This window comes from Haliotis rufescens, unplaced genomic scaffold (genome assembly GCF_023055435.1).
Source record: "Haliotis rufescens isolate VD_foot unplaced genomic scaffold, xgHalRufe1.0.p SCAF_17, whole genome shotgun sequence".
Lineage (NCBI taxonomy): Eukaryota > Metazoa > Mollusca > Gastropoda > Lepetellida > Haliotidae > Haliotis > Haliotis rufescens.
The window spans coordinates 17,776,657-17,798,359 of NW_025963857.1; the positions used below are offsets into that span (position 1 = coordinate 17,776,657).

Consider the following 21,703-nt stretch of genomic DNA (forward strand, 5'->3'; position numbering starts at 1 on the left):
ACCATCAATTAGGGATTTCAGTGGCACATCGCGATATTGATTCATTTTTCATGTTGTTACTGTATCAATGCAAATTTATGAATATCAATATAAAATTAATAATTTAGCACCACAGAAACGTTTACATTTGAGATTACCATGGGTAAGATGGACAAAAATAAGATGGCCGAAATTCAATTTAAGAGGTTTTATTGATCATATTTCCGGGGTAGAATAAGTCTTCACCAACCTATGCCTGCCATAAAAGACCATGCTTGTTGTAAGGGGTGGTCAGGCTCGCTGACTTGGTTGATGCATATCATCGTTTCCCAATTGTGTGGATCGATGCTCATGATATCGATCACTGGATTGTTGATTAATTGTAGGTCTCCATAGGACATTTTTATCTATACAAATGCAAAATAAAAAAATAAATTTTTATTTGATATATCAGGATACAATTGAGTTGATCGATACTGGAATTTTTAATCAGTGACACTCCTACCATTAAGTGCCACATCCCTACCAGATAGGGTGGGGTCGGGTAACTAGGGTACTCGTGGTTGGTCACGTGATATATTAATATATATATGGGATATATATATATATATGACAAAAAGTATCTAAAACTCTATGATTACACTACAAGTCACTAATGTTCCCATTTCTTTCTGACTATGCACACTTTCCTTCTGACTTTCATATGTTTGAATGAAAGACTTCATGCAGTGAACTTCAGTGTATGCATGACCATATCGTTTTATATGTGTATCTAAATACATTTTGCCAGGGCTATGGTCAAACGCTTCCCAATCGGACAGTTTGTACCTATCTCTTGATACCTACAGTTGGTACCCTCGGGTCGGGGGTCGGGTAATAGGGGGATGGGTACCCGGGTATTAATTTGGACTCGTCCCAGCCCAACTACCAGACCTGGATTTCAGTGGTCTTTCAAGAAACCTATTGTTGTAAATATAAGATTTCTACTTATTTACACTTTTGAACATGTCATTGAAGAAGACTCATTGACTTCATTTTGAAATGTTTCGTCAGGTAATGCCAGTCATAACAAGACAGATAGTATGTATAATTCCTACGAATACTAAACCTCTATTGCACCATTGACAGGAACCCTGTATTTCGTCTGTTATCACACTATAAACATATTCAGATTTTCAACAGAAGTCCTCTCCACTGTCAACTATCCATAACCAGTTGAGACACTAATAGTATCTCCCTTCCCAAGCCTCATGCATTATGTAATGTTCAACCATAACCACGCTAATATTATTTATGTGAGTTTCTGCATCAGATATTTAAGTATCATCCATCCAAATGTTACCCTTTCTATCTGGCATAAACAGACAATATTATGCAAATAAATTCATAATGTCAAGATTCCTGTTATCTAAAGATGCAGTGATACAAACAAATAATCTGATGTTGCAGAAACAATATCTGATAGTAACCATGGTAACCTTAATAAAAACACAATATTGTGCAAGATTAGGCATTTAACAGACATAATACAAATTTGTGAGTTTTTTATCCAAATGTGATGTTTGTTACATAAGACGAAATAATCAGATACTCGATGGTGCAACGTTGGAAAATCCAAGAAACTTTCTCACAGTTTACGTGAGTTTTATATATATGTTATGCATCAGTTTGTAGAGTAATGATACAGTGGTTGTTAGAGGCGGGGCATTGTGTATACTGAGTGCACTTGGATGAATCATTAATACAATAAATACGGTTGTAATTGTACACTGTAATAGTTCACAGACCCAGTAAAACGTGGTGACATTTCCAAATGAGAACTGAGAGATAGCTAGTTTCTTTGGCAGCTCTGCTCTTGGACGACAAATTACGAATCAAAATTAAAAATGTTGTTACAGGGATGGTTGTTTTCATAAAATATAGAATGTGAATGTCTGGTATAGGTGAGGTGAAATGGGGTTTAACGTAGCGTCCAAGATTATTGCACTTATATAGCGACGTGCATGTACGTGTGTGTGTTTGTGTGGCTGCTTGTACTAGTCCGGACTGATGCCGATTTATAGTGCTAGCCCACTGAGATACCATGCCGCAGTTTAACATGAATACCCCACTCAGACACAGTATACTGACTACGAGCCGACCAGTCCTTGTTTTAGCCCCTTAATGCCGAGCGCCAGACAGGGTAACAACAAGTACCATCTTTTAACGTCTTTTGGTATGATGCGGTCGGGGATCGAACCCCGGACCTTCCGCTCTCCGGGCGGACGCTCTACCACTAGACCACAGAGGCGGTCGATTGTCTGGTATATATATGAGGGGCTTGGGTAGTTCTAAGATGTCACAGTTCACTGCCCCCATGATTAGAATAGGTACCCAACCATGCTTGTTCGTAAGAGGAGAGTGGTCAGGCTAAGTGACATGGCTGATTCCGTGTCAAAGTAGCCGAACGACATGGACTGTGACTCACAATATCAGTCACTGGTTTGTCTGGTCCAGACTCGATTATTTACAGGCTGCCGTCATATTGCTGCGTTAAACAACAAACAAACAATTCACTGTGCACAGTTGCGTCTGATGGCCTTGCCGTCGTCTGTCGATCTGTCGTCTGGGTTCAAATCCCAGATTTTCCCTGATCATGATCCTTGGTTTGTCAGCACCTTACTTGTTGGTGTTAAACATCTATGAACTGAGAGGGGGCACAGGTGGCCCAGTTGTCTGTGCTGCAATTTGCTGTGCAGAGTTGCATCCGTTAGGCATGCAAGAAATCTATGATCGTAGGTTTGAATCCCGGTTCGCCCCAATTCACCAAAGTGGTAAACATCTAAGACCTGCATCACTTTGGGCTTTCCTCTCACATCAAACTGACACTCTGTGATATAACTGGAATACTGTTCACAGTGGCGTTAAACCACTTCACTCACTCATTCACTCTCTGCCCTTAGTCACATCTTCATCCCTACCTTAGGGGGCGGTCGGGTAGCCTAGTGGTTAAAGCGTTCGATCGTCACGCCGAAGACTGGGTTCAATTCCCGACATGGGCACAATGTGTGAAGCCCATTTCTGGTGTCCCCAGCCGTGATATTGCTGGAATATTGCTAAAAGCGGCGTAAAATCATACTCACTCTCACACTCACTCATCCCTACCGTAGCCTAATTGAAATGGTTTTCAAAGCAACATTAATATAAGCCACAACTCAGGAACTCACAAATTATATATTTCAACACACAGTTTTGCAGGAGAGCTAGAGTTGTGAGGTGTCTTTTATCCACCACTGAAATTAATGTCTGATAAAAAAATTAAAATTTCCATAAGGATAAATTATTAGAGTAGGAACATTTATTGCAACATTTAAGGTAAAGTCACTCTGACAAGAGACATTAATAAGTTCTACAATTATCATTCCTCAAATCTCTAGCTCTCAGCTTGATCTAGAATGTAGGTCATTGGACCAGCACTTCCAGAGAACAATGGCCTTTTGAATATTGCCGTTTATCTGACTAAGAAATTAAAATATGTTTTGTGTCATCAGATGATACAGATATTCAATTCAGTGCAGCTTACATGAAATATTTTATGTGTTACTCAATTTCAAAATAATATGACTCAAAATAAAGACAACAATTCAGATACAATGAAAGTTTGTATTTTGGACAGTCAGTGTTGCATGTTTGTTTGCCGCACTCAGCAATATTCCAGCTATATGATGCTGGTCTGTAAATAACTAGTCTGGACCAGACAATCCAGTGATTGACATTATGAGCATCGATCCAGGCAAGTGGGATACAGACCACCCGACCCCGTTAGTCGCCTCTTATGACAAGCATAGTTTCGTCTTACAACAATCATGGGTTGCTGAAGACCAATTCTAACCCAGGTCTTCATGGAGGGAGACAAGCATGGGTTGCTGAAGACCTATTCTAACCCGGGTCTTCATAGGGGGTGACAAGCATGGGTTGCTGAAGACCAATTCTTACCCGGATCTTCATGGGGGGAGACAAGCATGGGTTGCTGAAGACCTATTCTAACCCAGGTCTTCATGGGGGGAGACAAGCATGGGTTGCTGAAGACCTATTCTAACCCGGGTCTTCATGGGGGGAGACAAGCATGGGTTGCTGAAGACAGATTCTAACCCGGATCTTCATGGGGGGAGACAAGCATGGGTTGCTGAAGACCTATTCTAACCCAGGTTTTCATGGGGGGAGACAAGCATGGGTTGCTGAAGACCTATTCTAACCCGGGTCTTCATGGGGGGAGACAAGCATGGGTTGCTGAAGACCTATTCTAACCCGGGTCTTCATGGGGGGAGACAAGCATGGGTTGCTGAAGACCTATTCTAACCCAGGTCTTCATGGGGGGAGACAAGCATGGGTTGCTGAAGACCTATTCTAACCCGGGTCTTCATGGGGGGAGACAAGCATGGGTTGCTGAAGACCTATTCTAACCCGGGTCTTCATGGGGGGAGACAATCATGGGTTGCTGAAGACCAATTCTAACCCAGGTCTTCATGGAGGGAGACAAGCATGGGTTGCTGAAGACCTATTCTAACCCGGGTCTTCATAGGGGGTGACAAGCATGGGTTGCTGAAGACCAATTCTTACCCGGATCTTCATGGGGGGAGACAAGCATGGGTTGCTGAAGACAGATTCTAACCCGGATCTTCATGGGGGGAGACAAGCATGGGTTGCTGAAGACCTATTCTAACCCAGGTCTTCATGGGGGGAGACAAGCATGGGTTGCTGAAGACCTATTCTAACCCGGGTCTTCATGGGGGGAGACAAGCATGGGTTGCTGAAGACCTATTCTAACCCGGGTCTTCATGGGGGGAGACAAGCATGGGTTGCTGAAGACCTATTCTAACCCAGGTCCATGGGGGGAGACAAGCATGGGTTGCTGAAGACCTATTCTAACCCAGGTCTTCATGGGGGGAGACAAGCAGGGGTTGCTGAAAACCTATTCTAACCCGGGTCTTCATGGGGGGAGACAAGCATGGGTTGCTGAAGACCTATTCTAACCCAGGTCTTCATGGGGGGAGACAAGCATGGGTTGCTGAAGACCTATTCTAACCCAGGTCTTCATGGGGGGAGACAAGCATGGGTTGCTGAAGACCTATTCTAACCCAGGTCTTCATGGGGGGAGACAAGCATGGGTTGCTGAAGACCTATTCTAATCCAGGTCTTCATGGGGGGAGACAAGCATGGGTTGCTGAAGACCTATTCTAACCCAGGTCTTCATGGGGGGAGACAAGCATGGGTTGCTGAAGACCTATTCTAACCCAGGTCTTCATGGGGGGAGACAAGCATGGGTTGCTGAAGACCTATTCTAACCTGGGTCTTCATGGGGCCAGAGACAAGCATGGGTTGCTGAAGACCTAATCTAGCCTGGGTTTTAGAGGTTCAGTGTTAATCTGAAAAGACAGATGTTGTTATGATATTGTTTAACTTGTCATTACTTCTGTTTTAAGAGGCCTTTGGATCATGTTGTGTTGAAATGATACATGCCAGGAATATTTGTCTTCAGATGTCCAGTATACATTGATTCACTCTTTATTAGGCTGTAGGCTAGACCAGTGATTAAAATATTCACATGTCACACCTAAGACCCGAGTTTGATGCCCCACATATGTGGTGCCAATGTGAAGCCAATTGTTGGTGCTTCCCCCCCTACCAGGATACCGGTGTAAACCCCCTCCATGGTGTCGTGGGTAACGGAAGGTAAGTGGTTTGATATCTGGCTGCATCAGGCGTCAGACCGATAGATGTTGAAAGATGATACATATATATACTTTTAAGGACTTTGTGCTTTTACATGTAATCAGAAAATGTTCATGCCTCCTAGGCCATAAGACCAGATATTTTATATTATAGATGTTAATGTTTTGTTTTGAACTGTCATGTAATATATGGGGCCATGTGTGGCCCAGGCATCTATGGCGCTGCATTTCTCTGTACAGAGTTGCCTCCCTTGGGTATGCAAGAACCTATTATTCTGGGTTCAAATTCTGGTCCATGCTGAATATATTTCTAGGTTTGTCAACACCCTACTGTTACATGTGCTCATGGGTTTCACCAAAAAGAAAAACGTCTAAACCTGCTTCACTTGGGGCTTTCCTCTCACAGACTACTGACATGCCGTGATATAACTGGAATACTGTTAAAAGCGGCATTAAACCCAAATCACTCACTCATGCAATGTTTTACCCATAAATAACAATATCTGCTTCTCATCTTCTGCAGTACAGAAACTTTGTTACTACCTATACCTTATCTAATCCTTGTCTGCTAGTCCGACTTAAGACACCTCTCCCAGTATCTTTGTGTGCACAGAGTAAAGAACTGTTCCCCACCCCACACCCACACACTAATTCCCACCCCACACACACTCCCTAGTTCCCACCCTATCTATGTGTATATAATATATTATCAAGGAGTTGCCACTGATACAACCTTGTTCATCTCATTCAAAAAACAAAGGACATCAAGGGAGATAATCCCTGTTTTGACAGGGCTTTACTTAAGCTGGGATACATTTTTAATTGAAAGCACTTCTTATCACCTCTGTAATCCTTGATTGTGACAAACAATATACCTATGGTGTGTTATCCACACAAATCATCCTAAAACCGAAGATAAAGCAGTATGTATGTCAACATATTGCTTGGGTCTTTCAGATTAAAAAGCATCTGAATGAGCTTGTTGATCTTTAAGATGATGTAGTAATTAAGGATTTTCTCTTATCTTATCCCTGGGGAGCCCCAGGGGCTTCCAGTGACTGGGGTTCCCATCCCTGATGTAATGAGGGTGGGGTGTAGAGAGGAGGGGTGATGATGGCTGGGGTCTTGAGGGAGGGGGACGTATATACTTATATAACCTACAGGCAGTTTCTTGGTCAGTATGCCAAAAGAAAAATAAATATGCTTTTCACTTTTCATCTTTTTCACATGAATGTTTCAGAAAAATAAGACATTCACATGCACATTTTCAATCAACCATTTAAAAAAATAATTTTTTTAATATTTTTTATTTCTTATTTTTCAATAAAAAAAATAATATGATTAGTAAGGCCATATTACTCTTCACTATAAGGTGAACCTATTAATGTTAATTTTGACTCCAATGGCGATATAGAGGTTCAACTCTACTGAACCAGAGACCATAAACTATTTTTATCGGGAATATTTTTCGGGATATTTTTATGCAATTGTGTGCTCAAACTTTTCATGATCCTTAACTCTTTTTGTTCAGTATACAACAAAACACTGATTCTCCCTCACACATTTTGTGTACAACCATCGTAAACTTTACAACCCCTCATGTGCGTTTTACAATCTTGGGAAAGGATTCTGATGACTTTAGGAGCCATCTGAGAAAATAGATTAGCTGTTTGCAGGGCTAATTAGTCATGATAGAACTGGAATCTAATTAGAATTTATGGCCGTGGTAGTCTTGGGAAAGTTGACAAAATGTGCCTGTCCATGTTTTGGTAGACTATCTGTAATCTGAATTACAGAGCATGAAATTGACTGGATGGTGGCCAGTGTGTTAGTGTGGCCTGGCCTCAGTGGGACCAGTGGGGCCCAGCTGGGAGTCGGTAGGGGTCCATCCTGCCCCTGTCTCCACACTGGGGCTTGGCTCAGACATGTACAGAGGTGGTTAAAAGACGTTTAAAGATGGTACTTATTGTTACCCTGTCTGGTGCTCGGCATTAAGGGGCTGAAACGAGGACTGGTCGGCTCGGAGTATTCTGTGGCTGAGTGGGGTATTCATGTTAAACTCGGCATGGTTTCTCAGTGAGCTATCACTATAAATCGGCATCAGTCCGGACGTCATGCACGTCGCTATATAAGTGCAATAATCTTGGATGCGACATTAAACCCTATTTCACCTCACCTCACCATGTGGACCATTGTTTTCAGCCCCTTTAGCATGTTGACCAATAGCCAAATTAGAGTTGAAGATATTTCATGTAATATACTTGCATCTTTTACACAACTGAGCCACAGACAAGCAGTGGAGATGTTTGACCTTAACAGTCCTTGAATCTACTTGAATCAGTGGCACCAAGTGTCTAGTGGAAATAGGGGTAGATACGCCAGTCTGATAGACCCTGCTCCAACAGGTACTGGCTTACTGGGGGTGGGGGAGCAGGGTAATTACAGGAGTCGGGGGTCGACTGGGAACGTGATACATGGGGTGGGGATTTGGGGGGATCCATAATACTACCTGCCCTCAGATACACAGCCCATGTTGATAGTGTCGTAGATTAACATCTAGTTTCTGTAAAGAACATATTTTATGGATAAAAACGGTTGTTAAATTATAGTTCTGAAATATGATAAAAAGGAGTCCAGAGACTCTCTTCATTCCTGATACTGCAGTAATCTAGACTTGCGAAATATTATAGACTTGCATGGGCTGTATTGGATATATTTGTTTCAGGGTCTGTATGACAGTGAGTGAGTGAGTGAGTATGGTTTTACGCCGCTTTTAGCAATATTCCAGCAATATCACGGCCGGGGACACCAGAAATTGGCTTCACACATTGTACCCATGTCAGGAATCGAACCCAGGTCTTCAGCGTGACGAGCAAACGCTTTAACACCTAGGCTACCCGACTGCCCCCTGTATGACGGACTAGTTGTGTAGTTATAGGGGTGTTTGGTAATAAACTGACGTGGATACAGGAGTTAGGGGGAGGCCTGGTGGTACGGAGATGAGTCGGTGTTAGTTTCCTGGGGTAGGGGAGGTGAGTGAGTGAGTATGGTTTTACGCCGCTTTTAGCAATATTCCAGCAATATCACAGCGGGGGACACCAGAAATGGGAATTGAACCTGGGTCTTCGGCGTGACGAACGAACGCTGTAACCACTAGGCTACCCGACCGCCCCGTAGGGGAGGTGAGTTGGTCGATCCTGTGTCTGGGGCCCTGAGGAGGTAAACATCCAACTATATGATGGCGTTCTGTAAAAAAATCAAATCTGGACCAAACAATACTGTGATATTCATGTTATGAGCCGGTCCCAAACATTGGGCTTCATTGACAACCAAATCACCAAGTCTGATCCATTAAGTCACCTATAATAACCGACCCGTGAAGATCCCGGGTAGAATAGGTCTTCAGCAACCCATGCTTGCCGTAAGAGGCGACTATGCTTGTCGTAAGAGGCGACTAACGGGATTGGGTGGTCAGGATCACTGACTTGGTTGATGCATGTCATCGTATCCAAATTGCGTAGATTGATGCTCATGATGTCAATCTCTTGTTTGTCTGGTCCAGACTCTATCATTAACAGACTACCATCATATAGCTGGAATATTGCTGAGTGTGGTGTTCAACAACAGAAGAACAAACAAACCTCTTACAACCAGCATAGGTTGTTGGGTATCAATTATAACACAGAGCCGCCTCAGGTTTGCATGACAGTTAATGAACACGGATGCCTTGAACAGTTAGCTTAGATGAAAATATAAATAATATAACGCTTCCGCCTCACATTTGAAAAAAAATGGATTTAATTTAAGATTTAATTTACTGTGGCCTTCCTGATGCACATGTGTACTATCAGCTGGACTGAACAGTATCTGGAGTTTCTAATAACCCTGCTATACCAGATAAAAAATAAAACTTTCAGTATGGAAGGGTGACTCCATATACACTGCATTTGTGGTAAATGTCCTTATTGTTCCATGGTAAAGCATACGCTTGTCAAGTCAAAGACTGGGTTCAATTCCCCACATGGGTACAGTGCGTGAAGCCCGTTTCTGGTGTCCTTCATGATATTGCTGGACTATTGCTGAAAGCGGCGTAAAACAATACTCACTCACCTGTTCATATTGAAACCAGGGTGGTCGGGTAGCAGAGTGGTTAAAGCGTTCACTCGTCACGCCGAAGACTGAGTTCGATTCCTGACATGGGTACAATGTGTGAAGCCCATTATTGGTGTCCCCGGCCGTGATATTGCTGGAATATTGCTAAAAGCGGCGTAAAACCATACTCACTCACTCACTCATATTGAAACCAGATCCTGTATTTCCCTGTATCATGTGCCAGCATAGCCTAACTTGCTCTACAACTAGTTCAGTAGACTAACACTTAGTCTCTGAAATTATATAATTTGAGATGAAAGAAAAATCTAGATTTGCTTCGTTTAAGACTATATCATTACAGAAGGGGCTAGGCGGAAGGAAAAATAATATGATTCAGGGACTGTGAGACAGGCTACTACTTCTCACAAGGACCACGTTCACAAAGGTCTTAGTACTATACTTAGGGGGGGGGGGGGGGTCGGGTAGCCTAGTGGTTAAAGCATTCACTCGTCACGCCAAAGACCCTGGTTCGAATCCCGACATGGGTACAATGTGTGATGGAATATTGCTAAAAGCGGCATAAAACCATACTCACTCACTCACACTAGTACTACTTAGTGCAACTGCTGTGACTCCTATATTCTTTAATACTAAACTTATGATGGTTGCCAAGATTATTTTGTGGAACAAGGTCTAAGCTAAGTATCGATGTAACAATCGTCTTAACGCTAAGATCACATGTGAGTTGTTCTGCCCAAGGCCTTGTTACGAAGAACTGATTTTTTCACTACGACTGCTGTAAGAAAGTTAAACTGTGGATTTTCAACATTTGTACATCTAAAAACTTGTGAAATGAGCCCTGGTATCCTGTGGACTTAAGACAGTCTTAATGCTAAGATAGCTTTGTGAAACTGAACCTGTGTGAACTGTTCTGCTGAGGTATACTTTGGTATTTTATTAATAGTCGCAACTCCCATACACTAACAAGACTTACGATAGTTTTAGTACTAAGATAGATTTGTGAAACTGAGCCCGTGTGATCTGTTCTGCTGAGGTATACTTTGGTATTTTATTAATTGTCACAACTCCCATACACTAACAAGACTTACGATAGTTTTAGTACTAAGATAGATTTGTGAAACTGAACCCGTGTGATCTGTTCTGCTGAGGTATACTTTGGTATTTTATTAATTGTCACAACTCCCATACACTAACAGGACTTACGATAGTTTTAGTACTAAGATAGATTTGTGAAACTGAACCCGTGTGATCTGTTTTGCTGAGGTATACTTTGGTATTTTATTAATTGTCGCAACTCCCATACACTAACAGGACTTACGATAGTTTTAGTACTAAGATAGATTTGTGAAACTGAGCCCGTGTGATCTGTTCTGCTGAGGTATACTTTGGTATTTTATTAATTGTCACAACTCCCATACACTAACAAGACTTACGATAGTTTTAGTACTAAGATAGATTTTTGAAACTGAACCCGTGTGATCTGTTCTGCTGAGGTATACTTTGGTATTTTATTAATTGTCACAACTCCCATACACTAACAAGACTTACGATAGTTTTAGTACTAAGATAGATTTGTGTAACTGAACCCGTGTGATCTGTTTTGCTGAGGTATACTTTGGTATTTTATTAATTGTCGCAACTCCCATACACTAACAGGACTTACGATAGTTTTAGTACTAAGATAGATTTGTGAAACTGAGCCCGTGTGATCTGTTCTGCCGAGGTATACTTTGGTATTTTTTAATTGTCACAAATCCCATACACTAACACGACTTGCTATAGTTTTAGGGTAAGATAGATTTGTGAAACTGGGCACAGACTTCTCAATGAAGGACCCAATGGTAACAAAGATACATTGTTGTTTTGAAGATCACTTTATTCATCTGGGGATTATATGACCCTCAGTTTGGAGGCCTTAACCCTGTGGTGGGATGGGGGTGGGGCAGTGGGGTGGAAGGCAGCACTGCAGTCTTTGTCCCAGTGTCGATACAGGGAGATGCATTACCCCATGAGGTATATATTAGGGATTTAACCCACATAAGGGTTAATGTTTCCAAGGCTTCATCTTAAGTATAGAGTACAATACAGGTGGGTCTATATGGGGGCATTAATGAAGTTTGATTGGCCGAGTCATCTGAGACTGAAGTCTGATTGGCCGAGTCATCTGAGACTCCCAGTCTTGGGACTCCACCCCCTATCAGGAGTTTGGCCTGGTGTGGATATCTATGACATTGATCCTTCTTCAAAGAAGAAGCTTGAATAGGAGGAAGCTAGATCTAAAGCCTGGGTTAATCACAACAATGACAGAGTGAATGCTGCCAGTCTCATATATTTTATTTTATTTTTAGTGACTTTTGACTTTTTCATAAAGTTTAAGAAAGATAGATTCTAATATCGTTTTGTAGCCATTTAGATTCTGCAGCATCAATGAAGACGGAGGCATTGCATCTGTACCGAAACTTTGCATTGAAAAAATAAAGAAGATGAAATCCATGTCAACTCTGTTTTCAGTGAAGTCTTGTCACAGTGTAGGTAGGGTGAGGTGAAATTGGGTTTAACGTCGTGCCCAGGATTATTGCACTTATATAGTGACGTGCATGCACGTGTTTGCGTGGCTGCTTGTACTAGTCTGGACTGATGCCAATTTATAGTGCTAGCTCACTGAGATACCATGCCGCAGTTTAACATGAATACCCTACTCAGACACAGTATACTGAATCCGAGCGGACCAGTCCTTGTTTTAGCCCCTTAATACCGAGCGCCAGACAGGGTAACAACAAGTACCATCTTTTAACATCTTTTGGTATGACGTGGCTGGGGATCGAACCCCGGACATTCCGCTCTCCGGGCGGACGCTCTACCACAAGACCACGGAGGCAGACGTGTAGGTCGGACTCAGAGCATGACTAAACGATTGACCTGTTTTAGATGAAGGTCAAGAGAGAAAATAATTGGATCACCTGCATTAGAGTTAAATCAGGACCAAAGGGAGATGTGAAACACTCAAAGAAAAACGGATGGCCTTGAACCATAATTAATAAATTATTAGATTTTCAACCCTGTCCCCCTGTCTACCAAACACCTTACCTCATATAGTTTTATTGTTTCAAAGTACCTACAGAGGGAAGACATTTTGTTCTTTCTGTACTTCATGAGATACGATAGAGACCTATCACATAGACCCGTGAAGATTCTGGGGTAGAATAGGTCTTCAGCAACCCATGCTTGCCTTAAAAGGTGACTATGCTTGTCGTAAGAGGCGACTAACGGGATCGGGTGGTCAGGCTCGCTGACTGGGTTGATGCATGTCATCGATCCCAATTGCATGGATTGATGCTCATGATATTAATAACTGGATTGTCTGGTCCAGTGGCTCTACCACCGGACCACGGAGACCATCTCTATAACTAGGTCTGACAACCCCAGGCGCTCTACCACTGGACCACGGTGGCGGTCACAAAGCGACCTTGATGTAACCTCTGTACTTTAACATTGGTTTATGGTAGTCATGGTGCTAGGATCTCTTAGAACAGGGCCCGGATGTTTTGGCCAAAGCCCTAAAGAACATTGAGAAAGATGATGGTGAACAGTGATCAACAATTTAATTAACTATGTGTCTCTGATCCCGACACCTATAAATCTATATGGTCATTTTGTAAACAGAACTGTCCAGTCTAACAGGATCCACACTACATCATTAACTGTAACTGTTAATACACTTCAGTCTTCCAAATGTTACAAGAAATGAAGAGATCTGAGTTTGTAAAACAAATAAACCGCACCCAACAGGAATGGCGATATTTTACAAGAATTCTATGAAAGAGAAGTCCGAAGGTCCAATTCATCATTCCCTTAAACCAGTAGCCAGCACAGTTCGGACAGAATCCATCCATAAATGGTGTCTCAGATAAACAAATTAGTGTAAAGTTGAAAACTATAGGAACATCTAAGCAAGCATCTTCTCTTTAACCCCGATTTCAATTAATCCCAAGACAATCTCCTATCTTAATTAAGGAGGACAATTCCCCCCAGATTCTGATCAAAGCTGAATAATTGTCTGGACAAGTATTTGATGGTGTGACGTAACCATTGCACCATGTCTCAGATAGAGTGTGGCGGCTCAATTAGCTGTGAAATGACTTCATCAGCTTCTCCAGCAGCATCAAGAGGAGCTGAGGATGTGGACGGCAATCTGATGCAACGGGGGATAATAAACTCCCGGATTCATTAGACCGGCGGCCATCACATCCTCCCTGGACCTGATACACGAGATATGTGGTTATCATGATCTATTGGGTATAAGCCCGTGGGAGAAGGTGTTGTCTGTATATAAGCCTTTATGTGAAGCTGGTCATGGAGTGATTGGTATTTCGGGGATTTATCTGGACCTGCTCAGAGGCCGATATTCGGACCCATGCCTGAAACAAATGTCAGTAAAAAGTCACAAATAGGAATACAAAAATTGCAAAGTTGTGTTATTATAGTAATACTTAATGGTATTGCTTTGCAGACAGTTTTAAAAAAGAACGCCTGCCCACAGGCCAGTGGCAGGTAAATTTTGTGTCAGGCCTGCAGTTTCTAAGTTATGCGAGTCCTTATGGCCTGCAGTAAATTTCTGTGTCAATTGATTTGTCTCTATAAGCTGTAGTTTTTCGAATGAGGGCCTGAAGAGTTTAGTCAGGCCCTGGAGTTTCTTAAGTATGTGGGTCCTGATGGCAGCCTGGTAATTTGTATTGTTTCAAACACGAAATACAGAGGTGACTTGCATTTCAGTGACAACAGGACCAATAAACAAGAAGAGGCTTTACTGTTTTATATTTTTTTATTGAATGAAATATTAAAATACCCCTTAATTTAAGAAAATAAGGTCTTTTATAAAAGTCCCAATTTAAGTCCTCAGCAATATACCAGCTATATGTATGCATGACCAGATTGTTTTATACGTGTATCTAAATAGTATTTGACGGGGTTCCAGTAAAACAATTCCTAATCGGACATTTTGTACCCAACTTTGATGCCCAGAAAATTCCATTTGGAATCGGCATTCCCATAAACCAATTTTATCATCAGAGGATTTGGAAGAATTTGTAGATGCATAAGGTAGCATCATTCTCAAGAACCCGACATGGGTACAATGTGTGAAGCCCATTACTGGTGTCCCCCGCCATGATATTGCTGGAATATTGCTAAAAGCGGCGTAAAACAAAATTCACTCACTCATTCTCAAGAAAACATATTATTCTAAGGAATATTCCCATGTAAGGAGCCATCTGAAGATTCTTGGTTGGGATGGAAGCCAACTTAATAACATTTTTTGTAATCACAATGGCTGCAGATTATGCACTAGGTCTGCAAACACCAAATTATTGTCTTTAGTGGAAGACGTAGAGCAGGACATTGCTTTGTGTCCATCAGTAACTAGTGAGATACCATCAGCGGCCACCTGTTGGCGGGGGGGGGGGGGGGAGAGAGCCAGGGAGGCTGTGGAACACTGGCCATCATAATAGACAGTGATGCAACCCAAATCATTAAGTCATAAATCTGTGAAAGGATTAGCCCCATGTCTCTCAGCGGTGCAATTGGGCAGAACACCAACTTGATGTGGTTTGGTTGTCCTTGTGAAGTGATGTGATGGGAGGATGTGTTGTGGGATACCAGGATGTATGGATGAGATATGAGATAGAACCAGGGATGTGCGTGTGTGTGTGTGTGTGTGTGTGTGTGTGTGTGTGTGTGTGTGTGTGTGTGTGTGTGTGTGTGTGTGTGTGTGTGTGTGTGTGTGTGTGTGTGCATGTGTGTGTGTGCATGTGTGTGTGTGTTTGTGTTGTGTAATATCTGTCTGAAATGTGGCTGAAGACAAATGCTGACCATGCTAGGAAATATTATTTGTCACATATACAATCTCACACTGTTTCTGTTTTGTAAGTATAATATATTTACTCACTCACTTGCTCACTCACTCGCCCACTCACTCACTCACTCACTCACTCATATGGCCCACTCACTCACTCACTCACTCACTCACTCACTCACTCACTCACTCATGGCTGTAGTTACAGTACTGATGTTGGTCCAACACAATTCTGTCCCTCATCTTGGCAGATCCAACTTTGTCTCCTCGCACTTGTAGGCTTAGACTAACACTTACTCAATGAAATCATTTCTTTACAACAATTATAATTGTTGTCCTCAAAAGAACTTTTTCTCTTCTGCTGTTTTGGTTTAGTTTGATCTAGACTTGCCTAGCCTTTGAGTAAAAGCAAATATCTAAAAAATCTATGTTCCACAGTCATGGCGCAGGACTATGGTAAGCTGTGTGAGCCCACTGTCTATGTCCATTACTATAATATGAAATCAATATTGTTTAAAACTGGCATAAAGTGTCTAGTTACATAGCTGATCAAGTGGAACAAACAGATTGAAGACGATGAATGTTTCAGAACTCACACAAAATTCTGACCTTTCCCATGTTCATCAAATCATGTCCTCTGTGGAAGAATTTCCAGTTTTCATCATCAAAGAGTCCAGCTAAGCGATGACATCATAGAACAACGAGGCAACCAGGGAGTGAATCTTGCAATCAACCTGTTACATACTATCCATGTCCCCACCATTAAAATATCTCACCCCACAAACTGAGATGCTGGCACTTGTTTACACTTGGACCACTTCAAAGACATACTTGTGGAGAGATGGAACTCCCGGAGGATGAGGGTAACAGTTTCTGGCAGCCCCCAACATTCCTCCACCCTTGTCCTGGTGGGGTGGGGAGAGGGGGTGATGTAATCAGATGCAAATCCAACACTGATGTTGTCAGCAGGTCATCCTCATCCTTGGATGCTTTTAATGCTTGAATTTATTTTGAGGGGGGACACAGGTGGAGGGGTGGGTGAGAACTTTCTTGTGGAGACCTGGGAAGGGGTGGGGGAGGTATTCAAGGAGAGCCTTCTTCTTGAGGTGCTCGGAAGGTGGGAATTCTTCTTGAGGTGCTGGGAAGGTGGGATTTCTTCTTGAGGTGCTCGAAAGGTGGGAATTCTTCTTGAGGTGCTCTGAAGGTGGGAATTCTTCTTGAGGTGCACGGAGGGGGGGAATTCTTCTCCTTGAGGTGCTCGGAGGGGGGGAATTCTTCTCCTTGAGGTGCTGGGAAGGTGGGAATTCTTCTTGAGGTGCTCGGAAGGTGGGAATTCTTCTTGAGGTGCTGGGAAGGTGGGATTTCTTCTTGAGGTGCCCGAAAGGTGGGAATTCTTCTTGAGGTGCTCGGAAGGTGGGAATTCTTCTGAGGTGCACGGAGGGGGGGAATTCTTCTCCTTGAGGTGCTCGGAGGGGGGGAATTCTTCTCCTTGAGGTGCTGGGAAGGTGGGAATTCTTCTTGAGGTGCTGGGAAGGTGGGAATTCTTCTTGAGGTGCTGGGAAGGTGGGAATTCTTCTTGAGGTGCTCGAAAGGTGGGAATTCTTCTTGAGGTGCTCAGAGGGGGGGAATTCTTCTCCTTGAGGTGCTCGGAGGGGGGGAATTCTTCTCCTTGAGGTGCTGGGAAGGTGGAAATTCTTCTTGAGGTGCTGGGAAGGTGGGAATTCTTCTTGAGGTGCTGGGAAGATGGGGATTCTTCTTGAGGTGCTGGGAAGGTGGGGATTCTTCTTCTTGAGGTGTTAGTTAGGGGATACACAGATTGAGGTGTGGGTGAGAACTTTCTTCTGGAGACCCTGGGACAGGGGGGAGTATTCAAGGAGAGCCTTCTTCTTGAGGTATTGGTTAATGGGGGACACAGGCTGAGGAAGAGTTGAATGGTGGTCAGGTGAAAATGTTCTTGAAATGCTGAAAGAATTTAATTTGTTTTTGGTCTGTGGTGACCCTTGGGCCCCAAATTCATGTCTGTGAACCCCAAACAGCAAAACTGAGAATCCCCATGACTTCAAAATAGAAGGTAGCCCCAGGTAAATCTGCATTATGTAACATTGGCCATTTCTAGGAATTGACCTTAGCTCAATCAATTCATTGTCTCATGTTCGTGAAACACTGACTTTCAGATTCATCACTTTTTATCTCACATTTTTTCATTTCATGACTTGATGGACTGAAACGTAGTTTGATCCCAATTTACGAGGTATGCTACCCTCTTTAACTTGGATTCCTTGTTTTATTCACTGCTCAAAATACAAATTGGGACAACCCTTTTTCCACGGTTTCTGAAATGGTTTCACTTCCAGGCCATCATGCATAATTCATAACTTGAACTGATGAAACAATCCTTAATTGAAACTATTTCTTGTTAGATGTAACATACTCCTCTCGAAGCACAATTAAAGAACAGTTGCCGGGGTCTCATCTACTCATTGCACCCCTAGGGGTAGTGTGACCTCGAGGTCAAGGTGGTGAGGGATGTCGACTAAACCAATTGACTTTTAATCAGGAATGATGCAAGTAAGGAAATCCCGGTGATCTCTTGCTGCTGAGAAAAAGACTGTTTGGTTTGGATAGTGTATCATTTCGCCTCTAGGTGTCGCCACTTGTCATGCCCCCATCTTTAATTTTCTGCTTCATTATGACTCGATGATGTCATCCAGTATCTCCCACTTTGATCTCAGTTAAGCAACATCATGCCTTCCGACAAAACGAATCCTTGAATGGGGTCAACACCGACAATTTCAGGGGTCGGTTTTCAATGACGTATTATGAGACATCACCTCAAGTGTTAAGTAGTTGAGGTGGTTAAAGTGTTACAGTGTTGACGATCATGGATCTGAATCAGAAATAACATCGTCCCAATTTTCGGGGTCAGACTAGGGGTCACTCGGTCCCTAAGTTAACCTAATTCTTTGTTATTGTAGAGGACCCTGTTTGTAGCTATAGGATTAGATCAGACATAACACAATTTCAGTGTTGAAGGTCTCATACAGGCTCACCGGACTATTACAAACCAGATTTGTTCCATATGTAATCGTTTCAAGCTGTAATAGAAGTTTAATCTCAGAATTGCATAGCCCAATTTACTAGGCTTGCTTTCCTCTTTGACAAGGATTTGTTCAGTTTTCTTCACTGCTTAAATTGGGAATTGGGATAACCCAATTTCCATGGTATCTGAAATCTTGAAACTACCAGGCCATCATTGCCTTAAAGATGGCTCCCACTTCTCATTACTCAAGTTAAAGTAGTGTAGTCCCTGTTTTATAGTTCATAAGAAGGTTTATCTAAATTAATCGCGTCATCTCATATTTCATCATTCAACCTTTGAAGTTTTCATTTTTCTACTAGATCACATTCTGTGTAGTGTTTCCATTATTGGTAGGATTAGAACATTGTTGTAAGCTTTGTTATCGGGAGATGTGACAATGGGGTAATTTCTTGTTTGAACTTCTGTTAATCCCATGCTCCTTGGTGTATTGAAGGCCGGGAAGCCATCTTGCCATCTCTGTGTTCAGTAATTGACTTCCCTCAGATACAGAAGGAGATATACCATCAACAGAGGGACTGTTATCCCATCTTAAGAAAAAAACAATTTACGTTTACTTAAAAAGATATTGAGAATGTCAACAATAATGTATTCAGGTTGACATGTAGTGACCTCCTCTCTATCTTTTTTGGTTTGTTACATGTCATATAAAAATCTTGAAGAAATAATGACCAACCATGTGATAAGGGACCTTATGGGTGAAAAATCACATTTTGACTTTTCATTATATTTTAGAACTACAGAATACAAAAATACAAATCACAAGGTTCAATTCATATTTATTACAGAGATACATGACATCGCACATGGCTATCTTCACTGAAGAAGGTGACGTCAAATGTCTTTATGCCATGACAGTACAATTGTATCCTAGCACCCATTTTCTCCAGGTGGGTCACAAGTTAATTATTCAGCAAATAATCTACGACCTACAAGGATTATCGGTAAATATTGAGTTCCAAGCCTTCTGTGGAATTAACAATGAAATATATATCATTATCAAACCTAATAGTTAATTCATTTATTAATGGAGATATTTGTAATTTATTTTAGTATGTTCTTCTAAACATTGAACTTATGTGTGATTTGGTTACTTTTCAATAAAAGTGACTGTTTTGTTGATGAGCTGTGTTTGCTCATTACTGGTCCATCGACATAGGGGAGTGATATTTAGGTAATTTAAGATGTGCTTCTGTGTTGGTCCTACATGAATTGTGTTCCAACCCAAGACATTTCATATCCTGAGTTGCCAGTGAGCAATTAGTCCTGTGCTGTCCTGTGGGATGGATGGATGGATGGATGATAGATATTTATTCACTAAAAATCTAGGCTAGTCTAGATTAAACTAAACTAAGTCTAGTTTCTTTGATTCCACTATGAAAACTGCAGAAGAGGAAAGGTTCTTTTGAAGAAAAAAAAATACAATTATTCTAAAGAAATTTTTTCATAGTCCAAGCATTGGTGTGATTAGCGATGTTGACATGCAAAAGGCTCGGGATCAATCTTTGGGTGCAGTCCTAGGTAAGTGTCTCACATTTGAGCATGGAGTCGTTTAGTTACATTAACACAGATTGCTTTGTGCATCTTTGTCCTGCTCAGTTGTATGACATCATGTTCACAGACAAAAAAGATCTTTCTGTGTCCAATGGCAGATTAATTACCAATTACCTCATTTGATTTAAGGACCTTCCCTATCTACTGCTTCATCAGCCATCATGACCTTAAACTGATCTGAGAACATCACAATGCAACATTATACAACATTACAGTTTCCTAAACATCAGATCATTGCTGGATCAAGCACCCACCCTTACCCACAGAACCCAAAATACCAAACCATTTTAATAACCCCTACCCCAAAATAAATATACACTTGCTAATTTCAGTCCATTACCTTACCATTGTACCATAAATTAATCCAATTTCAGAGGGAGAGTGTGCCATCTTACTACCTATCTAGCTCCCTTCCTACATGGTGGTCTTTGGTCTAGGGATACGCTGTTATCCCTGCTTACAAATTATCCCTCTTTTAGGGGTCAATTTGAGGGTCAATTACCAGCTACCTATCTCCTCCTAACTTACCTGGGCTCATCATGACCTTTGATCTCCCACTGATGACTCTGCTAGTTCTGATGTCATTGGTCCACCTTTTACAGTTAGATGCGTTATGTCCTGTTATATCATAGGTCAACATTCAATGGTGATCACTTGACCCCTGGTGTAATCCCACCCTTACAAAACAACCGAACGGAAGGTGTTGATTGTCTTTCATCTTGTATGTACTAAATACACGTATCCACCCACAACACATTTATGACCTTGAAGTCACCTCCAAGACGCTTGGTGTTTGGAATCTGGGTGTGTGATGTGATTACAGATGTAACGATATACTGGAGCAGTGTTAGTGACTGGGACTTTTCAGCAAGACATTTTATAAAATTGGATTAAATCAGTTCTTTGGGCTACACATCCAAATAACATATCAGTAGGCGAAAGTAGAAAATGCTAGAGACTGACTGACCAATTAATTCCTTTGGGGTGTGTGTGGGGGTGTGGGGTGTGCATGTGTGTGAAGGGGGACCCTTTGTGCATTTCTAAGTGAATTTTTCAGAAAGCACTTCAAAACATATTTTTGTTCTATGAAAGGAGCAAATCAGTTTGTTTGGACCTATTATACATTATTTTTCATAACTTAATGTTGTTACGATTAATTAATTCCCATTTTTTAATGAATAATATTTTTCTTGCATTTATAGAAACAGATAATTTATTGTTCAAAAACAAATCCCAGGTCACACCTCAGAAAATAAAGGTCAGCCCCTAACTTAAATACATTTTTCCCACCTTCTTACCTGCGTCTATACAACCTGGTTGAACCTTTTCTTTTAGCTTGTTTGTTATGAAGGAAGTTCGTTGTTTCAGGCCACCAGAAGATTTGTCAGTTCATGTATT

The 21,703-nt window shown here is 41.8% G+C and overlaps 1 protein-coding gene across 1 annotated transcript; it reads right to left on the reverse strand.

Moving 5' to 3' along the window:
• Positions 1–16,646: 16,646 nt before the first annotated feature.
• LOC125381128 (early nodulin-75-like) lies at positions 16,647–20,843 on the reverse strand. The gene is made up of 4 exons (XM_048397358.1): positions 20,834–20,843; positions 20,451–20,482; positions 17,466–17,570; positions 16,647–17,360 (listed from the first exon to the last, which is right to left on the reverse strand). Exons 1-4 carry the CDS (start codon positions 20,841–20,843, stop codon positions 16,647–16,649), a joined length of 861 nt encoding a protein of 286 aa, XP_048253315.1.
• Between the last annotated feature and the right edge of the window lie 860 nt (positions 20,844–21,703).

Bases quoted from the DNA above. Each gene is read 5' to 3' on its own strand.
- LOC125381128 (XM_048397358.1), bottom strand. The intron at 17,571-20,450 runs GTAGATAGGGAA...ACTCTTCCTCAG, and splicing joins TCATGATGGCTGATGAAGCA to CCTGTGTCCCCCATTAACCA. The intron at 17,361-17,465 runs GTATCCCCTAAC...CCACCTTCCCAG, and splicing joins TCACCCACACCTCAATCTGT to CACCTCAAGAAGAATTTCCA.